Below are 26,305 nucleotides of genomic sequence, written 5' to 3'. Positions count from 1 at the left end.
CGCCACCCTTTTAGTATTTTACTCGCTCCTTCATATATTCTTATCTGGACAAAATGACAAGGCAGAAAAACTCAACACGAAAGAAAGAATAAGAGGCAGTACCGAAGGCTAGGGACCTAATCAATATGGACATTGGTAATATGTCAGATCTAGAGTTTAGAATGACGATTCTCAAGGTTCTATCCGGGCTCAAAAAAGGCATGGAATATATTAAACCCTCTCTGGAGAGATAAAAGCCCTTTCTGGAGAAATAAAAGAACTAAAATCTAACCAAGTTGAAATTTAAAAAGCTATTAATGAGGTGCAATAAAAAATGGAGGCTCTCACTGCTAGGATAAATGAGGCATAAGAAAGAATTAGTGACATAGAAGATCAAATGACAGAGAATAAAGAAGCTGAGCAAAAGAGGGACAAATAGCTACTGGACCACGAGGGGAGAATTAGAGAGATAAGTGACACCATAAGAAGAAACAACATTAGAATAATTGGGATTCCAGAAGAAGAAGAAAGAGAGAGGGGAACAGAAAGTATATTGGAGAGAATTATTGTAGAGAATTTCCCTAATATGGCAAAGGGAACAAGCCTCAAAAACCAGGAGGTACAGAGACTCCACCACAAAATCAATAAGAATAGGTCCACACCCCATCATCTAATAGTAAAATTTACAAGTCTTAGTGACAAATCCTGAAAGCAGCCTGGGAAAAGAAGACTGTAACATACAATGGTAAATATATTAGATTGGCAGCAGACTTATCCACAGAGACCTGGCAGACCAGAAAGAACTGGCATAATATATTTAGAGCACTAAATGAGAAAAACATGCATCCAAGAATACTATATCCAGCTAAGTTATCATTGAAAATAGAAGGAGAGATAAAAAGCTTCCAAGACAAGCAAAAACTAGAAGAGTTTGTAAACACCAAACCAGCTCTACAGGAAATCAAAAGGGGTCCTCTAAGCAAAGAGAGAGCCTAAAAGTAGTAGATCAGAAAGGAACAGAGACAATATACAGTAACAGTCACCTTATAGGCAATACAATGGCACTAAATTCATATCTCTCAATAGCTACCCTGAAAGTAAATGGGCTAAATGCCCCAATCAAAAGGCACAGGCTATCAGAATGGATAAAAAAACAAAACCCATCAATATGCTGCCTACAAGAAACTCATTTTAGACCCAAAGACACCTCCAGATTTAAAGTGAGGGGGTGGAAAACAACTGACCATGATAACAGACATCGAAAGAAAGCTGGGTGGCAATCCTTATATCAGATCAATTAGATTTTAAGCCAATGACTATAATAAGAGATAAGGAAGGACACTATATCATATTCAAAGGGTCTGTCCAACAAGAAGATCTAACAATTTTAAATATCTATGCCCCTAAAATAGGAGCAGCCAAATACATAAACGAATTAACAACAGAATCAAAGAAACACATCGAGAACAACACAGTAACAGTAGGGGACTTTAACACTCCCCTCACTAAAATGGACAGATAATCCGAGAAAAAGATCAACAAGGAAATAAAGACCTTAAATGACACAGTGGACCAGATGGACATCACAGATATGTTCAGAACATTCCATCCCAACGCAATAGAATACACATTCTTCTCTAGGGCACATGGAACATTCTCCAGAATAGATCATATCCTGGGCCATAAATCAGGTCTCAATGGGTATCAAAAGATTGGGATCATTCCCTGCATATTTTCAGACCACAATGCTCTGAAGCTAGAACTCAATCACAAGAGGAAATTTAGAAAGAACCCAAATACATGGAGACTAAAAGGCATCCTTCTAAAGAATGAATGGGTCAACAAGGAAATTAAAGAACTGAAAAAATTCGTGGAAACAAATGATAATGAAAACACAACGGTTCAAATCTGTGGGACAAAGCAATATATAGAGTGATACAAGCCTTCCTCAAGAAACAAGAAAGTCTCAAATACACAAGCTAGAGAAAGAACAACAAAGAAAGCCTAAACCCAGCAGGAGAAGAGAAATCACAAAGAGCAGAGCAGAAATGAATGAAATTGAAACAAAAAAAACCATTAGAACAAATCAACAAAACTAGGAACTGGTTCTTTAAAAGAATTAGTAAGATTGATAAAACCCTGGCCAGAGTTACCAAAAAGAAAATAGAAAGGACCCAAATAAATAAAATCATGAATGAAAGAGGAGATATCACAACCAGGAAATTTTACAATCAGGAAGAAACGGATGCATTCCTAGAGACATATGTACTACCACAACTGAACCAGGAAGAAAGAGAAAACCTGAAGAGATCTATAACCAGTAAGGAGATTGAAACAGTCATCAAAAATCTCCAAACAAACAAGAGCCCAGGGCCAGACGGCTTCCCAGGGGAATTCTACCAAACATTTAAAGAAGAAGTAATTCCTATTCTCCTGAAACCGTTCCAAAAAATTAAATGGAAGAAAAACTTCCAAACTAACTTTATGAGGCCAGCATTACCTTGATCCCAAAACCAGACAAGGATCCCATCAAAAGAGAATTACAGACCAATATCCTCGATGAACACAGATGCGAAAATTCTCCCCAAAATACTAGCCAATAAGGTCCAACAGTACATTAAAAGGATGTTTCACCATGACCAAGTGGGATTTATTCTGGGATTTATTCCAGGGCTGCAAGGTTGGTTCAGCCTCCGAAAATCAATCAATGTGATGCAATATTAATAAAAGAAAGAACAAGAACCATATGATACTCTCAATAGATGTTGAAAAAGCATTTGACAAAGTACAGCATCTCTTCCTGATTAAAACTCTTCAAAGTGTAGGGATAGAGGGCACATACCTCAATATTATCAAAGCCATCTATGAAAAAACCACCACAAATATCATTCTCAATGGAGAAAAACTGAAAGCTTTTCCGCTACGGTCAGGAACACGGCAGGAATGTCCATTATCACCACTGCTATTCAACATAGTCCTAGAAGTCCTAGCCTCAGCAATCAGACAACAAAAAGAAATTAAAGGCATCCAAATCGGTAAAGAAGAAGTCAAACTATCACTCTTTGCAGATGATATATGATACTATATGTGGAAAACCCAAAAGGCTCCACTCCAAAACTGCTGGAACTTGTACAGGAATTCACTAAAGTGTCAGGATATAAAATCAATGCACAGAAATCAGTTGCATTTCTTTACACCAACAACAAGACAGAAGAAGGAGAAATTAAAAAGTCAATCCCATTTACAATTGCACCCAAAACCACAAGATACCTAGGAATAAACCTAACCAAAGAGGCAAGAATCTATACTCAGAAAACGATAAAGTACTCATGAAAGAAATGGAGGAAGACACAAAGAAATGGACAAATGTTCCATGCTCCTGGATTGGAAGAGCAAATATTGTGAAAATTTCTATGCTACCTAAAGCAATCTACACATTTAATGCAATCCCTATCAAAATCCCATCCATTTTTTTCAAAGAAATGGAACAAATAATCCTAACATTTATATGGAGCCAGAAAAGACCTCAAATAGCCAAAGGAATCTTGAAAAAGAAAACCAGAGTTGGTGGCATCACAATTCCAGACTTCAAGCTCTCTTACAAAGCTGTCATCATCAAGACAGTATGGTACTGGCACAAAAACAGACACATAGATCAATGGAACAGAATAGAGAGCCTAGAAATAGACCATCAACTCTATGGTCAACTAATCTTCGACAAAGCAGAAAAGAATGTCCAGTGGAAAAAAGACAGCTTCTTCAACAAATGGTGTTGGGAAAATTGGACAGCCACATGCAGGAAAATGAAATTGGACCATTTCCTTACACCACACACGAAAATAGACTCAAAATGGATGAAGAACCTCAATGTGAGAAGGAACCATCAAAATCTTTGAGAAAAACACAGGCAGCAACCTCTTCGACCTCTGCCGCAGCAACTTCTTCCTAGGAGCATCACCAAAGGCAAGGGAAGCAAGGACAAAAATGAACTATTGGGATTTCATCAAGATCAAAAGCTTTTGCACAGCAAAAGAAACAGTTATTAACAAAGCCAAAAGACAACTGATAGAATGGAAGAAGATATTTGCAAAAGACGTATCAGATAAAGGACTAGTATCCAAAATCTATGAAGGCTTAGTAAACTCAACACCCAAAGAACAAAGAATCCAATCAAGAAATGGCAGAGGACATGAACAGACATTTCTGCAAAGAAGACATCCAGATGGCCAACAGACACATGAAAAAAGTGCTCCACATCACTCAGCATTGGGGAAATACAAATCAAAACCACAATGGCATACCACCTCACACCAGTCAGAATGGCTATAATTTACAAGTCAGGAAATAACAGGTGCTGGCAAGGATGCGGAGAAAGGGGAACCCTCCTACACTGTTGGTGGGAATGCAAGCTGGTGCAGCCACTCTGGAAAACAGCATGGAGGTTCCTCAAAATGTTGAAAATAGAGCTACCCTATGACCCAACAATTGCACTACTGGGTATTTACCCCAAAGATACAAACATGGTGATGCAAAGAGGTACATGCATCCAAGTGTTTAGCAGCAATGTCCACAATAGCCAAACTATGGAAAGAACCTAGATGTCCATGAACAGATGAATGGATAAAGAAGAGGTAGTATATATATACAATGGAATACTATGCAGCCATCAAAAGAAATGCAATCTTGCCATTTGCGACGATGTGGATGGAACTAGAGGGTATTACGCTTAGCGAAATAAGTCAATCAGAGAAAGACAACTATCATATGATCTCCCTGATAATGAGGAAGTGGAGATGCAACGTGGGACGTCTGGAGGTAGGAAAAGAATAAATGAAACAAGATGGGATCGGGAGGAAGACCGTAAGAGACTCTTAATCTCACAAAAGAAACAAGGGTTGCCGAGGGGAAGGGGAGTAGGGAGAGGGTGGTGGGGTTATTGACATTGGGGAAGGTATGTGCTATGGTGAGTGTGTAAACCTGCAATTCACAGACCTGTACCCCTGGGGCTAATAATACATTATATGTTTATAAAAAATTAAAAAATAAGAAATTAAATTTTTAAAAAAGGAAAAAAAAAGAATACTTTCAGGTACATCTCTTCAACTATATTGGTTGAGATTCCATAATTTCTATCTACTAATAAAAATTTTGAGAAAGGTTGACAATGATTGGTATAAGCAAGAAATAAAGATTCTCTCTATAATCTCATATATTCCAGTTATTCTTAATCTTGGCCTGTCAACTTTACGAGATGTTTTAAAACATACAGATTTCAGAATATACATGGACTCAAGAATCTGATCCCCAGGCATTCTGATGATCTCTTACGGCAGTCATTAAAACCGACACAGCACTTCAGGAGACATAAACAGAGGCATTTGATAACCACAACTAAACCAACTCCCCTCCCAAACTGCTCATTTTAAATGTAATACTTGTATATTTTAAAACTACATACACACCATTTTTATAAAGGTGGTGAAATGAGAGAAACTGTATTTTAAAACATGGTTTCACAAGTGACTATAAATATCCACTAGTAGGGCACTAATTATATACACTGATAGAAAATGGATATATTGAACAGGGTACACGGTAGGCCACTATTTGTATTTAAAGAAAAAATATGGAGACACACATACCAACTTTTATCTCTATTCATCAGGATCAATCATGATCCCAATATATGTATGTATATACATACAAAGTATGTACATACCCATAAATACTATATATAAACTGTGTATATATGTGGTTTCATTACCTATATGCTGGAGAAAGAAACTGAGCGGCTAAGAATTATGAAGGAAACTTGTTTTGCACTGTATAATCTCTTGTGTCCTTTGAAATTCATGTTTATATATGTTACTACTTAAGATACAGCCTTAATGAATTAGCTGGAGGGTATTCAACATAAACCAAATCAAATCACATGTTTTGAGACATGATCATAACTTTAGTTCCTAACTAAATCATTATTATTGTCAGTACAATCAACTGTTCTGAAAAAGAACAGTTACCGGTGATATTTACAGTGTTAGAACTGTCAAAACTGATCCAACTGATTATTATCTATGCTTTTTATTGCATTTTAATTACATCAATTAAAAATATGTAAGATAAAATTTCTTCAGTTTACATAAAGCTAAGGTGGTAAAAGTTCTCAAGCTTTCAGCATATTAAAAAACTGCAGAAGAACTACGAAAAAACAACTACCTCCTTCTAACTCCTTACTTCAGTCCATAGACTAGGACAATCAGTATCACCAAGGAGCATGTTAGAAATTCTCATCTCAAGCCCCATCCCAGATCTACAGAGTCAGAAAATGTACTTTAACAAGATCCACAAGTGATTTCTGTGCATATTAAAACTTGAGAAGCTCTGATAACCTATTTACCAGAGAAGTCATGGTAGAAATCCAAGAAGCTCTACATTTAAAAAGCCCCACAGGTGCATAACGAAGGTAGAGAGAGAACACAATGTAAGTACTGTGCTTTGAGGGGGAAGAGATGGAATTTCTTTTTTCAAGACTATTAGTTTGCATAGCAAAAGATCCTAACAAACAGCAGTTACTTATCATCTTCAGTCTGTTTCATTAGGTAACTGCTTCTTTTCTACTTATGTCTGTGGGGGCATTTTAGCCACCTTGACGTTCACAGTGTACAATGTACTAGGCAGAGCCTAAACATGCATATTATATACATCTACTCCATCCCAGATCTACTCAGATTATTTAATGCCATCTGAAGAAAGCAGATGGATAGAAAACTCTAATCTAGATCTTGCCCTTGGGGAATTACAAGAGATTTTAAAATATCATTAGATGCCAGATGTCCAAAAAACAGAAGCTCTCAGTGACAGGCTACGTTTAAGCACAATTTTAACAAAGCATGAGGTTAAATATGAAAAGGGTTCCAAATGGTCAAAGTAAATATTACCTTATCCCCAGAGGTGAAATAAAGAGAAGAAGGGTAATGTAGTAATACAGATGTCAATTTGTGTGGTTTGTTCAAAGTGACAGTTTATTCAAAGATTCCTCACTGACAAAATAGCAAGTAGTGAGATTCGCTTTCAAATCAGATAATTTAGTAATAGAGGTATGTGAGGACTTGTGAGATATTACAATCAAGGAGTTAATGCTGAACACTTGAGACAGATTATGAATCACCTATACTTTTACAGGATGGCTATGTAGGTATTACTTATAATGACGGGAGAAATTCTGAAATCTCCCGCTCTAAGCTAAGAACCTTGAAAAATATTCTGGTAAGTGAAAGTAAAAGTGGCCCAAACTGGGTAACTCCGGGGAAATGAAGGTAAAAGAAGATATACCATAGGATCTAAAATATAAGGAGGCTAAATGTGTTGTGGCAATAGAATAGGTCATCTCCACTAAAGGATATTTATGTACAATTGAGCAGGATGATTCAAATGATCTCTAGCAACACAAAGAGACTCAACCTGATGTCTTCTGGCTCAAGGAATTTAGACTGCGGTTCTCTGCCATATTTGACTATAACATGGGGAGCTTTTTCAAAAAGCATCTACATTTCCAACCCTATCAAAATTCTTATATGCACAGGGATGAGATGGTAATAATGTGGCAAAAAACATGAATTTGCCCTCTCACTGAAGTGATTCAGATACAAACTACCTCCATATGTATGCCCTTAAACATCAAATAGCCACTTTGTGGGTTAATTTTAATGAATTAAACCAAATTTTGGCCCAGAGAGATTAAATTTATTTTACATTGCAATACTGCTACAAGTTAATGATTTCCTTATGATTCAAGGGCTTAAGAATATAGAAACCCTAAAAAAATTATATGTTCTATTATAAGATATCTGAACATACTGCAGTTGATAGAAAAAGCATCTTGGGCATTACACCAATATTTACATTTTTTTTTTAAAAGATTTTATTTATTTATTTGACAGCGAGAGATCACAAGCAGGCAGAGAGGCAGGCAGAGAGAGAGGAAGGGAAGGAAGCAGGCTCCCTGCCAACCAGAGAGCCCGATGCGGGACTCGATCCCAGGACCCTGAGATCATGACCTGAGCCGAAGGCAGCGGCTTAACCCACTGAACCACCCAGGCGCCCCAATATTTACATTTCCATATTATTCTAAGCTTGAATTGTTGTCCTCATCTACATGGGCTTTCTTAGGTTATTATTCTTTTTTTTTTTTTTTTTTAAATCATGGAGTATTTCAAGCATGTGGAAAAATATAAAGAATAATTACTGGACAGCTGTGTAACTACCATCCGGCTTTCTCAAGCCTTTACATTATTCCTATCCATTTGGCATTTAATTTCTAAAAATAAAATATGCAAAAGTTAAAAACAGAGAAAATCCCCTTATTAACTTTTCATTTTCAAAAGTCACTGTAACTTTTAGACACAAATTTATAAAATCATTATATGTGATTATTTACTAGCTTTCTAACATCTTGGGGATTTTCAATTTGATTTTCTTGTCAATATATGAAAACCAAAGTGCTCTTTTTTTAAAATTTTGTTTTTCAAGATTTTATTTATTTATTTGACAGAGAGAGAGAAGAGGGGAAGCAGGCTCCCTGCTGAGCAGAGAGCCCAATGCGGGGCTTGATCTCAGGACCCAGGGATTATGACCTGAGCCAAAGGCAAAGGCTTTAACTCACTAAGCCACCCAGGCACCCCTAAAGTGCTCTTTTAAAAAGAGAATATGGTAACATTATTTAGTACGATAATTTATTTTTAACAATTAAGATTAGTTAACATTATTAAATTATCTATTTTATAACACTTCTAAGAATTGTCTTTACTTCTTTAGTCATATCAGAATACAGAAATTTCCTTTTAGATTTATTTTTCCTTCTTTAGGTCATTTGTCTTTGCTATAATAATCTCAATATTCTTTAGTGTCAGATTTTTCACGTGTTTTTGAACAATGGAAAAATGAAAACAAATCTAGGCATACTTATAGGTCAAACATGTATGGATGTCTATAGAGTACTACAAAAAATTAATTCCATACTAAATAATTTTATGTGTATCCTGCTAGGCTGTACACATCTGACTGGCAGATCTTTTTAAGATCAAATAAATCAACTATGAATAATAACAAGAAGAGACAGAAATATTAATAAACGAGAACAAAATTACCATACATTGCTATTTCAAATTTTCTACCGGTTATATTCTTCACATGGTCTTAGCCAAAAGGCCAAGAGGCGATACCAGTTATATTCTTAAAAGAGCCTCTCCTTTAAAGAACTGCTGTTTAGGTAGAAAAGCAAATATTAAATCATTCATTCAATAAACACTTCCCTAGCACTTACTACAAAGTGCTGGGCTTAGGCACCATGTTAGGTGGTCAGGTTAAGATGCAGTCTCTAACTGACAGTGACTCAGAGGCTATTCAGAGGTCACTTACAAGTTTATGACTCCACTCAACATCTATAGAAAATACTTCATTTGAGTCTACTATGTGCCAATCACTATATAAGATAATGGAGATAAAGTAATAAAACATAGTCACTGCTCTCATGAAGCTTCCATTATGATGAGGGGGGACAAACAAGCAAATAAAAACATATGTCAAGTGGTTAAAAAAAAAAGAAAAAGTACCACCAAGAAAAGTAAGTCAGAGTAAAAGGACAAAAGGAAAGTATTTCTACATAGGATAATGATATTCATATGGATGTTGAAGATACACTAAAGGAGCAAACCTTTTATTTATGCTGTCAATTAACTGGTAATTTGTAAGGCACCAATCACCTTCATATCACAAATTAAACAGGATTTTCTCACTCTTCACTTTCCTTCTGTTCTTCCAGGCATCTGACACTGCTCACCACCACCAGTCTGAAATTCTACTGGCTTACATAACAAATCTCCTAACCAGATTCTTATCCTTTGCCACTGGAGTGGCATCAATATGAATTGTACAATCACAATAAGGATTTAATTAAGATGATCTCCTATCCAACTACAGAAAATGGGTTTTAGCTGATGTGAAATTGGAAAGCACCCTGAGAAAAGACTTAACTTTATTCTTAATTTCCAATAGGTTTTAGAAGACTATATAACAATAGGACATCTACTCAAAGCACTGGAGAGTAACCATCAAAAACACCTGTACACAATGAGTAACGTACAGAATTGCTGAATCACTATACTGTATATCTGAAACTAATATTACACTGTATGTTAACTATACTGGGGGAAAAAACACATTTGTACTGCATGTTACATGTTATAAAACCCTGACAAATTTTATTGACTTCATTTAATCCTCTAAAGTGATAATATACTATGAGGCAGATAATATTTACACATTAAAACATTTTTAAATTTTGCTAAGCATAATGAGTCCATGTGACAATTTAAAAGAAAATGGTTTTAAATCTCAATAGGTAAGACAAAGCCTCTAAGCTTATTTCATTGAAAAAATATATTTCACACTGCAGTAAAATATAGCTAGACAGTTCTGACCTATAAATATTCTTTAAGCAAACCATTTAATTAAAAACAAGATTCTAACTTTTCAGAATGACATCATTAAATCTATGCACTTATCCTTCACTTTTTCTTCAATATTTGAAAAATGCATAAAAGTAAAATGAAAAATATAAATATCTGTAATCCCAATATTCTAAAATATCATCTGCTAATATTTTGGTATATTTAAAATTTCTTTCAGCCCATTCTTATTGATTTTAATAATTTAAAATTGCTTCATACTAGCAAGCATATTGATATTCTCTAAATAGAGTTTGTTTTTTATTGAAAAAATAAAAAAGTAAACAGGAATAGGGGACCAAACTGATCAATATTACTGTGAAATTGAATCAAACAATTTTCAGGTTTTTACATTCTAATTTCAGAATCATGCATGAAAAACAAAATGAAATACACGCATTCAATAAATACTTTAACTACCATGTGCAAAGTGATAGGAACAAAAGATGATGTACTTAAAGAAGATTAAATTCTCACCTGTTCAATCTCTTTGGTTTTTGATGCTATTGCTTTAGAGCGACTGGTTAGCTGACTGTCTTCAAATAATTCTATGCCATCTGTTGCATTTGACTCGGGCTCCTCTGGCTGGTCAATAAACAATGGTGCTGTGGATCCTGCCTTCAAAAAAAATTAGAAATCTTTAATTACATATAGCACTGAAGATGAATGCGTAGAGGCACTAATTGGTACAACATATCAAGAGAAAGTGCTAAATTCAACCGGTTTTAAGAAAACACTTTCAACTTCGCCATGCATAATGAGCATATGTGAGGAGGTCCAAAGAGGAAATGACAGCTACTTTTAAAATTTTAGGTAAGACAAAGCATCTAAGCTTACTTCATTCCAAAAATTATATTTCACATTATATTAAGATACAGCTAGAAGGTTCTGTTCTATAACTATTCCTTAAGCAATCTATTTCAGAAACACTGAAGAGAAAAAGCCTAATTGGAAGAGATCGGCACACATAAGCATATTAAAAAAGCACATGGAAATGGGCTCTACTTTAGGAAGTTAAAAATACCTTGCTCCTACAGCATAAAAATTTATTGAAATCACCGAAAAGAAAAATCCCCAAAGCAATAATAATCACTTCTATTTCATAGTAATAATTCATTAAATACATAATCCCACAAAAAAGCTCATAGCTGACTACTATACTTTCCAATAACACTTTTGTAGAAAAGATAAAAACTTTAAAAAAGTGAGGGAAAACAATTATTTAACTATACTCATTTGTTTATTCAAAAATTTACTGTGGGGGTTCCTGGGTGGCTCAGTTGGTTATGCATCTGACTTCAGGATCCTGGGATGGGGGGGGGCGCCTGGGTGGCTCAGTGGGTTAAAGCCTCTGCCTTTGGCTCAGGTCATGATCTCAGGGTCCTGGGATCGAGTCCTGCATCGCGCTCTCTGCTCAGCAGGGAGCCTGCTTCCTCCTCTCTCTCTGCCTGCTTCTCTGACTACTTGTGATCTCTGTCAAATAAAGAAAGAAAAATCTTAAAAAAAAAAAAAAAAAGGATCCTGGGATGGGGCCCTGTGTCAGGCTCCATGCTCGATGGGGAGTCCACTTCTCCTTCCACCCCTGCCACTCCCCCAACTCGTGCTGTCTCTCTCTCTCAAATAAATAAAATCATTTAAAAAAATTTACTGTGTGACATTTACAGCAGCATTATCTATGATAGCCAAATTATGGAAACAGCCCAAGTGCCCATCAACTAAGGGATAAGAAAGATGTGGTGTGTACACACACACACACACACACACACAGGAATATTACTCAGCCATCAAAAAAAAAATGAAGTATTGCCACACACAGTGACGTGAATGGAGCTGGAATATATTATTCTAAGTGATGTAAGTCAGTCAGAAAAAAACAAATGCCATATGATTTCATTCATATATGGAATTTAAAAAACAAAACAAACGAGCAAAGGAAAAACAAAAAAAAAGAAAAAATAAGAAAAAGATTCTTAACTATAGAGAACTGGTGGTTACCAGAGGGGAGGTGAGTGGAGGGATGTGTTAAACAGGTGATGGAGATTAAAGAGGACATTTGTTGTGGTGAGGACCGGCTGATGCATGGAAGTACTGAATAACTATTTTGTACACCTGAAGCTAATATTACACTGTATGTTAACTAACTGGAATTTGAATAAAAATTTTTAAAAATTTATTGTGTGATAGAGATAGGAAGGTGACAGCATAGTAGGAGGACCCTAGGCTTGTCTCAACCCACAAATTCAAGTAAGTAACTATCTTCCTAAATACTCTAGAAATCAACATGAAGACTGGCAGAATTTTACAACTAAAGGTAGAAAAGAGGCCATCCTGAAGAAAGTAGGAAGTGCAGAGATATGGCTTGAGAGAGAAAAAACGGATGGTGACTACTGCAATAGTGGAGAAGGGTGAGAGACAGACTAACACACAAGAGTGTGGCTGGAGAAAATGAATCCCCCATAGCAACTGGCTTGGAAGCAAGAGGGGATGAATTCCACTGAGTTCTTGCAACCAGTGGCTCCTAAAACCTGGAATTCTAAAGGTCAGTGGGCTTGGCTAAGGGAAAGCCCCCAGGCGCTGGGGCTGGTCTTGGAGAGAAGGTGGGACAAACTGCCCTCATACACACCGACTAAAAACAGTGATCTGAAGAGTGCCTGGGGCACAGAGTGAGGAGGTTATTCCTTCATCTTGGGAGTGTGTCCCAGAGAGGCAGTGTTCATGGAGAGAACCCTCCTGGAACAAAGGAACGAGCAGTCACCATTTCCTTCTCCAGCCCCTCAGCATAAGCACAGAGGCACCTGTGGGAACCAATGCAGTGCCAACACTCCCTATTTAACTTGTTTACACCAAGGCCCAACCCCCCTTCCTCCAACAGACACACACTCTGGTAGAACTGCCCTTCCTAGTCACCCTGGCCTCAGTTCCAGCATGGTAGGCACCCTTGCCATTAGACTGGCCCAAACCCTTGCCTACATCCTGTCTCCACACCCAGGAGTTTTGCACAGCCTCATCTCTGGCTACAGTGGTGACAGGTCTCATTTCACAAGCACACCAGAACACATCAGGTTAAAACATACCACGTTCAGGCCAAGGGCAAAACACCGCCCAACAGACAAAGACAGTCTCTCCAGAGGACTGGCCTGAAGGATAAGAGGCCAAGAAAAAACAATGGAGCACACACAGCACACACTGGAGAGATTCATGGAAGTGCCAGGCCCTAGGGAACAGGGGACATGACACAGCAGGTCACTACAAGACCTCTTCTTCAGAAGGCCATTACCCTCAAGAACAGAATACACAGGTGACTTTCCTAAAACACAGCAACAGACACAGAGACTCAGACAAAATGAGAAGACAGAGAAATCTGTCCCAAATAAAAGAACAGGACAAAGTCACAGCCAGAGATCTAAGCAAAACAGGCAGAAGTAACATGCCTGATGGGCTATTTAAAACAATGATCATAAGGATACTCACTGGTCTTGAGAAAAGAGTGGAAGACATCAGCAAGACCCTTAACATAGAGATGAAAAAGAAAAAATCAGAGATGAGGAGTGCAATAAGCAAGATATGATGGATAAAATGATAGCAGGCTGGAAGAGGCAGAGGAATGAATTAATGAGGTAGAAGATAGAATAATGGAAAGTAAGCAGATGAACAAAAGAGGGAAAGAAGAATTATGCAAAAAAGAGACTTAGGGAACTCAGTGACTCCACCAAACATAAAAACATTCACAATATAGGAGTCCCAGAAGAAGGAGAGAGAGAGAGAGAGAGAGAGAAAAGGGGGCAGAAAATTTATTTGAAAGCTAACAGCTGGAAACTTCCCCTAATGTGTAGAAGGAAACATATTTAGATCCAAGAGGCACAGACAAAGCCCAATAAAATCAGCAAAAGCAGATCCACACCAAGACATGTTATAACAAAAGTGGCAAAATGTACCAATAAAGAAAAAATTTTTAAAAGCAGCAAGACAACACAAGACAGTTACATACAAGGGAAACCCCATAAGGCTACCAGGGGATTTTTCAGCAGAAACTTTCCAAGCTAGAAAAAAGTGGCACGCTATACACAATGTGCTGAACAAGACAAATCCAGAGCCAAGAATACTCTATCCAGCAAGACTATCATTCAGAAAAGAGGGAGAGATAAAGAATTTCCCAGACAAACGAAAACTAAAGGAGTTCATGACTACTAAACCAGCCCTGAATGAAATTTTAAAGGGAACTCTTTAAGTGGAAAGGAAGACCAAAAGTGAAAGTATGAAGGAAGGAAACGGAAAAGCACTAAAAATGAGTATTTTTGTTAAAATATCAATCAAGAAACACAAAGTAAAAGAATGTAAAATATGACAACAGATGAGGAGGAATAAAGAATGGGTTCAAACTTAAACAGCCATTGGCTTAATACAGACTGCTATATGCAGAAGATGTTATATTCAAACCTAATGATTCCAACAAAAAGCACTAATAAATAATGCAAAGTATAAAGAGAAAAAAATTCACATATATCATTAAAGAAAACCATCAAAACTATGAGAGAGAAAGAAAAGGCTCAGAGAAAATCTTCAGAAACAAACACAAAACAGGTAATAAAATGGCAATAAATACATATCTATCAGTGATTACTTTGAGTGTAAATGGAATGTAAATCAACAGACACAGGGTGACAGAATGGATAAGAAGACTCATTTATATGACTCATTTATATGATGCTTACAAGAGACTCACTTTAGACCTAAATATACTCATAGATGGAAAGTAAAGGAATGGAGAAACATTTATCAGGCAAATGGATGTCAAAAGAAAGCCAGATTAACAGTATTTATATCAGTATTTATACCAAATAGACTTTAAAACAAAGACTGTAATAAAAGACTAAAGATGATATGATGATACTACACAATTATAAAGGAGACAATCCAACAAGAAGATATAACACGTAAATATTTATGCACCCAACATGGGAGCACCCAAATACATAAAATAGTTAATAATGAGCATAAAGGAACTGATCAATAATAATACCATAACAGTAGAAGATTTTAATAGCCTACCCACATCAGTAGACAGATAATCTAAAGAGAAAATCAACAAGGAAACAATGGCTTTGAATGACACACTGGACGACATGGATTGAACAGGTATATTTAGAACATTTCAACCTAAAAGAGCAGAATACATATTCTTTTCATGTGCACTTGGAACATATTCCAGAACAGAGAACATACAAAAGAAGGTCACAAAAGAAGCCTCAACAAAGTCAAAAGAATAAAGTCATACCATGCGTCTATTTGGACTATAATGTTACAAAACTAGAAGTCAACCACAAGAAAAAAATCTGGAAAGAACAAAAATACATGGAGGTTAAATAATATGCTACTAAACAATGACTGGGTCAAGCCGGAAATAAATTAAAAAGTACGCAGAAACAAATGAAAATGAAAACACAATGGTTCAAAAGCTTCAGGAAAAGGGGTTCAAAGAGGGAAGTATATAACAATACAGGTCTACCTCACGAATCAAGAAAGATCTCAAATAAACAACTTAACTTTATATCTAAAGAAGCTAGAAAAAGAAAAACAAACAAAACCTAAAATCAGCAGAAAGAAAGAAGTAATATTCTAGCAGAAAAAATTGATACAGAAACTAAAGAAGCAATAGAACAATGAAACCAGCTATTTTTCTGAAAACAAAAAAATCACTGAAATTGATAAACCTCTCGCCAGATTTATCAAGAAAAGGGCTCAAATACATAAAAGTCACAAATGAGAGAAGAGAAATAACAAACAACACAGAAACACAAACAATTACAAGAGATTATTATGAAAAAGTGTATGCCAACAAATTAGACAACCTAGGAGAAATGGATAAATTCCTAGAATCATAGAACCTACCAAAACTGAAAAAGCAGGAAAAGAAAAAATTTGAACAGACCACTTACCAGCAAAGAAATGGACTCCATAAACAAAAAACTCCCAAAAAACAGAAGTCTGGGACTAGGTGACTTTACAGGTGAATTCTACTGAACATTTAAAAGAAGAGTTAATACCTACTCTTCTCAAACTATTCCAAAAACACACAAGAGAAAGGAAAATTTCCAAATTCATTTCTAGGAGGCCAGCATTACCCTGATATCAAAACCAGATAAAAACACCACAAAAAAAAAAAAAAAAAAAAGAGAGAGAGAGAGAGAAAGAGAGAGAGAGAGAAATACAGGCCAGTATCTCTCATGAACATAGATGCAAAAAATCCTCAGCAAAATACTAGCACACCAAATCCAACAATATGGTTTTAAGATTTTATTTATTTGACAGAGATCACAAGTAGGCAGAGAGGCAGACAGAGAGAGAGAGAGGTTTTCACGAATCTGAATTATAAGTTTTAAGGGATCTAATTAAACTGAAAACCTGACTCACTTAAGAAAGAAAGGGTTAGAAATCAGGGAAGATGTCACCATAGGAAGCATCAGAAATCTGTCTCCCAGTGTAAATAACAACTGCACTGGCAAACTTGAACTGATGCAACTATTTTGGAACTCTGGACTTTTCTGAAGGCTTGTAACTTCCAACAGACAACACAGATGGTAAACGAAGGTTTACTTCAGCTCTCAGCACAATAGCAACTACCCATCCCCATTCTCAGCCACTTGGTGGGAAGGTACCTATGTTCCTTGAAGCAGCTTGCACATAGCTTACAGGAGCCAGGCTAGGCAAAAAGGAGCCCGTTTTCCAAATATCCAGAGTCTGTGCTCTGATCACTGACTGTTGCTTGTGATCAGAAAACGGTGGATAGCCATTGTTGTTATATCTCTTACTATTACTGCAAACCCCTCTCATTATAGCCGAAGTGACTGGTGGGAATTAAGGGACTGGTACCGTTTTTCCTTTATTTTTCACTTCTTTCCCTTTTTGAAAGCTAGATGTTAATATTAGGACATTAAAAAAACAAAAACAGGGGCGCCTGGGTGGCTCAGTGGGTTAAAGCCTCTGCCTTCGGCTCAGGTCATGATCCCAGGTTCCTGGGATCGAGCTCCACGTCGGGCTCTCTGCTCGGCAGGGAGCCTGCTTCCTCCTCTCTCTCTCTCTGCCTCTCTGCCTACTTGTGATCTCTGTCTGTCAAATAAATAAATAAAATCTTAAAAACAAACAAACAAACAAAAACAAAAACAAAACAAAACAAAAAAACCTGCTTATATGGGGAAAGTTAAAAAGTGACTATGCATTCCAAGACTCAAAATGACCTGAGAAGACCTTCAATTTACACCCAATTTACGCCAGCACACAGACACCATACAATAATAGAAAAGCTGGGGGTGGGGGCAGGGAGAAATCTCGTTTCCAGAATTACCAGTTATTAAGTTCAAATGCACAGTGTTCAACAAAAAAAATCACAAGGCATAAAAGAAACAGGAAAGTAAGGCCCCTTGAAGGAAAAAAAATAAACCAATATAAACTGTCTCTGAAAAATACCTAATGGTAGGTCTGTCAGAAAAAAACTTTAAAACTACTGTCTCAAATTGCCCAAAGAATTAAAGAATGATGTGAAAAAAAGCCAAGAAAATGATATGTGAACAAAATAAAATACAAATGAAGAGAGAGAAAACCTAAAAAGAAACCACAAATAAATTACAAAGCCGGGGCACCTGGGTGGCTCAGTCATTAAGCATCTGCCCTCGGCTCAGGTCATGATCTCAGGGTCTTGGGATCGAGCCCCACATCGGGCTCCCTGCCCTGCAGGAAGCCTGTTTCTCCCTCTCCCACTCCCTCTGCTTGTGTTCCCTCTCTCACTGTGTCTCTCTGTCAAATAAATAAATAAATAAAATCTTAAAAAAAAATAAAATAAAAAAATAAACTACAAAACTGAAAAGTATAATAACTGAAATGAAAATTTTGCTAAAGGGATCCAAAGGCAGAATTGAGTACACAAAAGAAAGAATCAGTGAATTTGAAGACAGAAACACAAAAATTATAGAGTCTGAGAAAAAAAAAGATTAAAGAAAAGTGAACAGCCTAAGGAATCTGTTGGGACACCAGCAAGTGGGTCAACATATGCATTGTGGGAGATCTAAAAGAGAGAAAGCAGCAAAAAATATTTGAATAAATAATAGTTTTAAACTTTCCAAATTTGATGAAGACTTGAATATCAACATCTAAGAAGCTCAACAAAACCTAAGTAAGATGAACTCAAAGATGCTCACACGAAAATACATTACAATCAAATTTTCAAAAGACAAAGTAAAAGAGAATACTGAAAGCAGTGAAAAGCAAATATCATATACAAGGGAAATTCATGAAGATTAGCAGATTTCTCATCAGAAACTCTGGAGGCAAGATTACAGTAGACCCATAATCAAAGTATGGTTGACTCTGAACAATACGGTAAAGGGCGGGGGCAACCACCCACACAATCAAGTCTCTGTATAACTTTTGACTCTCCAAAATCGTAATAGCCTAATATTAATCAGATGCCTTAATGATAACACAATCACTATATATTTTGTATGCTATATGTATTATACATTGCATTCTTAAAATATCTAACCTTTTCATAATTTGGGGGGTATTTCTATGCTACAAAGTTTGTCTGTGAGTCTTTTTAAATTGTTGCAAATCTCAAAAAACTTTTCCAACACATTTACTGAAAAATATCGACATATAAGTGGACCTATACAGTTCAAATGTCAACCGTAATAAAAGAAAAACTATCAACCAAGAATTCTATATCTAGGAAAATTGTCCTTCAGAAATGAGGGAAAAATTAAGACATTCTCAGATTAACAAAACCTGAGGGAAGTTATGGCTACTAAATCTGCCCTGCAATAAATGCTCAAGGGGATCCTACAAGGATACTCCACAGTAATTCAAAGACTTCTGGAGAATAAAGACCTCTATAAAAATAATTACATAGGCAATTATAAAAACTAGTATTATTGTACCAATGCTCTGCAACTGCACTTTTTTTTCTTTTGTTTTCTACACTGGATTTAAGAGACTAATAAATTTAAAGAACACTATTAGTGTAAAGGCTAACAGTAATGCAGCATGCCTCGGTGGCTCACTCATTAAACTTCCACCTCTTGATCTCAGCTCAGGTCTTGATCTCAGAGTCATGAAGTTCAAGCCCGGCACTGGGCTCTCTGGTGGGTGTAGAGCCCACTTAAAAAAAAAAAAAAAAGAAAAAGAAAAAGAAAAAGCTAATATTACTATAACTCCAAATTTTGTTTTCTAGATAACTCAAGAGACTACTGAATTTAAAAGAATTATTAGTTTATGTTTTGGGGCACAAAATGTATAAAAAGATATAATTTTGTGACATCAAAAACTAAAAGGGGTAAAGATGGAATTGTAGAGGAGCAGAGTTTTTGTATATTATTGAACTTAAACTGATATAAATACAAATTAGTGTATATCCTTAGGATATAAATGTAATCCTTGTGGTAACCACAAAGATAATACGCACAGAACATATACAAAAAGAAATTAAGAAAGAATCTAACATTTCACTACCCGTCCCCCACAAAATCAATTAAACAAAAGAATATAAGAATGCAGAAGATGAGGGACAATTACATGGCATGTAAAAAACAATAGCCCAATGATAGAAGCCCTTCTTCTCAGTAATTAATTAAGTTTTAATGGATTAAACCCTCCAATCAAAGGACAAAGATTGGCAGAACGGATAAAAACACATGACCCAACAATAGACTGTCTACAAGAGACTTACTTCAGACTCAAAGACACAAACATGTTGAAAGTAAAAGGATGGAAAAAGATATTCCATGCAAATAGTAACTTAAAAAAAAGTAGGTGTGGCTATACCAATATCAGTCAAAACAGACTTTAAATCAAAAAATGTTATAAGAGACAAGGTATTATATATTAATAAAAGGTTCAATGCAGCAAGAAGATTTAACAATTACAAGTATCTATTGACCTAATGACACAGCATCAAAATATATGAAGTAAAAAATGCCAGATTCACTGAAAGGAGAAATAATAGTTATACAGTAACAGTTAAAAATTTCAGTACCCTTGCCACAATAATGGAAAGAAAAATCAGATAAAAGTAAGGAAACAGAGGACTTAAACAAGACAATCCACAAAGTAGATCTAACAGACAAAGGTCATGCTATCCAACAACAACAGAATATATTCTCAAGTGCATGAGACGGTATTTCAACAGACTTAAGTGTTAGGCCATATATAAAATGTCAATAAATTTAAAAAGTAAAACTGGAAAATTCATAAAATTGTGGAAATTGAACAACACAATTTTAAATAAGCAATGAGCCAAAGAAGAAATCACATGAAAAGTAGGAAAATACTTAGAGACAAAGAAAGTGAAAACACAATGTATAAAAACTTAGGAGAAGCAGCAAACCAGTGCTAAGAGGGAATTAATGGCTATAAACACTTATATTAAAAAAACAAGAACAAACTCAAATCAATAACCTAACTTACAACTTAAGTAACTAGAAAAAACAGAACTAAACCCAAAGCTAGCGGAAGGAAAGAAATAAAGATTAGAGCATAGGTAAATGAAATAAATAGAAAACGAGAAAAAAATCATGGGGCACCTCGGGGGGTACCCCCAATTGTTAAGTGTCTGTCTTCTAAGCCTCTGCCTTCAGCTCAGGTCATGATCCCAGGGTCCTGGTTGGGATCGAGCCCCGTATTGGGCTCCCTGCTCGGCAGGAAGGCTGCTTCTGCCCCTGCCACTCCCCCTGCTTCTGTTCCCTCTCTTGCTGTGTCCCTCTCTGTCAAATAAATAAATAAATAAAATCTTAAAAAAAAAAAAAAGAAAGAAAGAAGGAAAGAAAGAAAAGAAAAAAAAATCAAAGAAATGAAAAGCTGGTTCTTCAAAAAGATCATGATTGACAAACCTTTAGCTGGAAGGACCAAGGAAAAAAAAAGAGAAGACTCAAATTACAAAAATCAAAAATGAAAGTGCGAACGTTACTACCAATTGTATAGAAATAAGGATTATTAAGAGAATATTATGAACAACTGCATGCTGACTAACAGGATAAATAAAATGGACAATTCCTAGAAATACAAAACCTACCAAGACTAAGTCAAGAAGAAATAGAAAATCTAAATAGACTTGTAACTTCTAAGGAAACTGACATCAGTAATCAAAAATCTCCCAACAGGGCGCCTGGGTGGCTCAGTGGGTTAAGCCTCTGCCTTCGGCTCAGGTCATGACCCCAGGGTCCAGGGATCCGGCCCGCATCAGGCTCTCTGCTCAGCGGGGAGTCTGCTTCTCCCTCTCTCTGCCTGCCTCTCTGCCTACTTGTGATCTCTCTCTCTCTCAATTTCAAATAAATAAATAAAATCTTAAAAAAAAAATTTTAAAGAACTAATATCAAGCCTTTTAAAACTCTTTCAAAAAAACTGAAGAGAAAGGAACACTTCCTAATTCTTTCTAAGGGGACATTATTACCTCGAAACCAAAGCCAGACAAAGACATTACAACAAAAGCTACACAGTCTGATACCCTTAGGAACACTGACGCCAAAAATCTCAACAAAACACTAGCAAAAAGCATTCAGCAGCATATTAAAAGGATTATACATCATGCACAAGAGGGATTTATTCCTGAAATGCAAGGGATAGTTCAACACAGGAAAATTGATCAATGTAATACTCTACATCAACAGAATGATGGGGAAAAATCTATACAATCACCTGAATTCATATGGAAGAAGCATTTGACAAAATTTAACACCCTTTCATGATGATACTCAACAAACTAGGACTAGAAGTAAACTGCATAATAAAAGCCATATATGAAAAACCCACAGCTAGCCTCACACTCAATACTGAAACACTGACCTTTCTTTAAGATTAGGGACAAGGCAAGGATCCCTGCTTTCACCACTTCTATGCAAAACAGTACTGGGAGTTTTAGTCAGAACAGTTAGGGAAGGAGAGGAGAGAGGAGAAGGGGTATGCAAATTAGAAAGGAATAAATAAAATTCTCTTTTTGCAGATATGACCTTATATGTAGAAAACCCTAAAGATTACACACACACACACATACTATAAATGAATTCAGCAAAGTAGCAAGATACAAACTCAACAGGTAAAAATTAACTGCATTTCTGTAGATGAACAACAAAATAATTTAAAAAGTAAATCACAGAAGAATTCCACTTACGATAGCATCAAAAAGGACAAAATTTAGGAATTAACCAAGGAGATGAAAACTTTGTATAATGAAAACTATAAAAACACTGCTGAAATAAAACATAAATGAAAACACTTCCCATGTGCACACACTGCAAAGACTTAATATTATTAAAATGTCAATAATACCCAAAGCAATCTACATTTTCAGGCACTCCCTACCAAAATACCAATGCCATTTTTTACAGAAATAAGGAAAAAAAAACCCTCTACTAAAATTCATAAGGAATCTGAAGGGACCCAGGATACCTAAAATAAGCCTTGAAAAAGAACAAAAGCGGAAGACCTACACTTCCTGATTTCAAAACTTACCACCAAGCTACTTTAATCAAATCAGTGTAATACTGGAATAAAGACAAACATATAAACCACTGGAATAGAAAAGAGCCCAGAAGTCACATACAGGTTAAATGTTTTTTAACAAGGATGCCAAGACCATACAATGGGAAAACTACACCCCTTTCAACAGATGATACTGAAAAACTGGATATCAACATGCAAAAGAATGAAGCTGGACCCTATCCTAACACCATATATAAAAATTAACTCATAATGGAACAAGGACCTAAATGTAGGACCTAAAATAATAAAACTCTTAGAAGAAAACACAGGACAAAAGCTTCGTGACTTTAGATTGGCCACTGATTTCTTCTTCAAGACATCAAAGGTACAGGTAACAAAAGAAAAAATAGAAAAACTGGACTTAATGATTAAGCTTAATGCATATCAAATAGCACTATTAACAGAGTAAGAAGGTAGCCCACAGAATGGGAGAAATATTTGCAAATCATATATCTGATAAGGGATTAGGTATAGAATATATAGAAAACTTCTAAAACTCAACAACAAGGAAACAAAAAAAAATAAGCAATAGACTTAAATACACATTTCTTCAAAGAAGATGTATGGAGGGCCATTAAGCACAAGGGAAAACATCACTAGTCATTAGTGAAATGCAAATCAAAACTATAATGAGATACGACCTCACACCCATCAGGGTGGCTACTAGCCCAAACCCAGAAAACTGTAAGTGATGGTGAGGATGTGGAGCAATTACAAACTCTTACGTACTGTTGGTGGGAATATAAAATAGTACAGTCATTGTGGAAGACAGTATGGAAGTTCCTTAAAAAATTAAAAATACAATTACCATATGATCCAGGAATTCCACTTTTTTATTTTAAGATTTTTTTTTTTTGACAGACAGATCACAAGCAGGCAGAGAGGCAGGCAGAGAGAGAGAGGACAAGGAGGAGGACAGGCTCCCTGCTGAGCAGAGAGCCCAATGCAGAACTTGATCCCAGGACCCTGAGATTATGACCTGAGCTGAAGGCAGAGGCTTTAACCACTGAGCCACCCAGGCGCCCCCAGGAATTCCACTTCTGAATACATATTCAAAAGAACTGAAAGCAGGGTCTCAAAGATATTTGGATATATATGTTCATAGCAGCATCATTCACAACAGCTAAATGTAGAAGCAATCCAAGTATCTACTGACAGATGAATGGATAAGCAAAATTCCATATACACAATGGAATATTACTGAGCTTCAATAAGGAAGGAAATTCTGTGATATGCTACAATATGGATGACCCTTGAGGACATTACACAAACTGAAGGAGCCAATCACAGACGATAAATACTTACAATTCCACATATATGAGGTACTTAGAGTAGTCACAATCTTAATGTTAGGGAGAGATGGGGTGGCTGGGTGATGGACATTGGGGAGGGTATGTGCTATGACAAGTGCTGTGAATTGTGTAAGACTGATGATTCACAGAACTGTACCCCTGAGGCAAAACTGGAAAAATAAATATTTAATCTCTCTCCAGTCATAAAAATAAACCTACACAATGTTTCTGAAGTACATGGATGATTACTTAAGTAACTTACAGAAAGAACTGCATGGTTGGCTCAGTTGGTAGAGCATGTAGCTCTTGATCTCAGTGTTGCTTTGTTTGAGCCCCAGGATGGGTGTAGAGATTCCTTTAAAAAAAATCTTCAGGGGTGCCTGGGTGGCTCAGTGGGTTAAGCCGCTGCCTTCAGGTCAGGTCATGATCTCGGGGTCCTGGGATCGAGTCCTGCATCAGGCTCTCTGCTCAGCAGGGAGCCTGCTTCCCTCTCTCTCTCTGCCTGCCTCTCTGTCTACTTGTGATCGCTCTCTGTCAAATAAATAAATAAAATCTTTAAAAAAAATTTTTTTCAGGGCACCTGGGTGGCTCAGTTGGTTAAACATCTGCCTTCAGGGGTGCCTGGGTGGCTCAGTCTGTTAAGCAACTACCTTCGGCTTGGGTCATGATCCCAGGGTGCTGGAATCGAGCCCCACATCGGACTCCCTGCTCAGCGGGGAGTCTGCTTCTCCCTGTGCCTACTGCTCTGCCTACTTGTACTCTCTATCTGTCAAATAAATAAATAAATTAAAAAAAAAAAATCTGCCTTCAACTCAGTTCATGATCCCATGGTCCTGGTATCAAGTACCACGTCAAACTCCCAGCTCTGCGGGGAATCTGCTTCTCCCTTTGCCCCTTTCCCCACTCATTCAATCCCTCTCTCCCTCTCAGATAAATAAAATCTTTTTAAAAAAACTTTTTAAAAAACCCCATAAAATAAAAATACTGTCACAAGTACATTTAAACACACACACACACACACAGTATTATACCAATCTCTTTCCTAGCAAAGTCCTTTTTTCCTTCCAGTTTATTCTATCAAATCAGATACAAGTTAACAGAATCAAAGTCAAAATTCTATTTCTCAAAAAGCACAGATCACAGAAAAGAGTAACTATGTAAAAACTGACAGATAACAAAAGTTACTATCTGAGCAAAATGTTAATAAATGACAGGTGGGATTAGGTTTTTAAATAAAAGAAAATCATAAAAATTTCCCAAATGCTTTATTTCCAGTATAAGAAAGTATCAAACTAACTTGAAAAACATTGTAGACAGTGCTATGAAATTGACGTTGTTGCTCAACATTAATGATGTATACCCTGTAACAAACATATCAAAGAGATCTCAATCCTACCCTCACTTACCTTGCCTTTGGTTCAACAAAACATCATGGCTGACCTATCATCCCACTTACAGATTCTTACTGTTTTTTACTTAATTCAAAATAAAAAATAAGGAGGTTAAAAAGAAAGTCTTTCTAGACTCAATGTCACTGACTATTAAGAGTCAAGATCCACTCAAGCAATAAGTAAAATATTTAAAATCTGGGGAAGGTTGATAGTGAGGACTCTTGTTTTCTTTTTTTCCCCCAATTAAGAGGTATAAAAATGATGGGGAAGATGAATATATCTTTTTAAAAACTTTTTATTTTTTATTAACATATAATGTATTATTAGCCCCAGGGGTACAGGTTTGTAAATCGCCAGGTTTACACACTTCACAGCACTCACCTTACCTAGCACATACTTTCCCCAGTGTCCATAAACCAACCACCCTCTCCCTATCCCCCTCCCCCGCCCCCACCGCAACCCTCAGTTTGTTTTGTGAGATTAAGAGTCTCTTATGGGGGCGCCTGGTGGCTCAGTGAGTTAAAGCCTCTGCCTTCGGCTCAGGTCATGATTTCAGGGCCCTGGGATCAAGCCCCACATCGGGCTCTCTGCTCAGCGGGGAGCCTGCTTCCTC

General features: G+C 36.5%; 1 protein-coding gene across 7 annotated transcripts in view; it reads right to left on the bottom strand.

Moving 5' to 3' along the window:
• The window catches only part of PPHLN1 (periphilin 1), a 156,121-nt gene that overhangs the window by 38,624 nt on the left and 91,192 nt on the right, over positions 1-26,305 (bottom strand). For all 7 annotated transcript variants that reach the window (XM_059402918.1, XM_059402913.1, XM_059402917.1 and 4 more), the window contains one exon: positions 10,962-11,102. In XM_059402918.1, coding sequence (XP_059258901.1) covers positions 10,962-11,102 — 141 coding nt within the window. The remainder of the gene's footprint in view (positions 1-10,961; positions 11,103-26,305) is intronic.

The sequence above is a fragment of the Mustela nigripes genome, chromosome 6 (genome assembly GCF_022355385.1).
Source record: "Mustela nigripes isolate SB6536 chromosome 6, MUSNIG.SB6536, whole genome shotgun sequence".
NCBI classification, from domain to species: domain Eukaryota; kingdom Metazoa; phylum Chordata; class Mammalia; order Carnivora; family Mustelidae; genus Mustela; species Mustela nigripes.
This window is presented reverse-complemented; position numbering and strand designations above follow the sequence as displayed.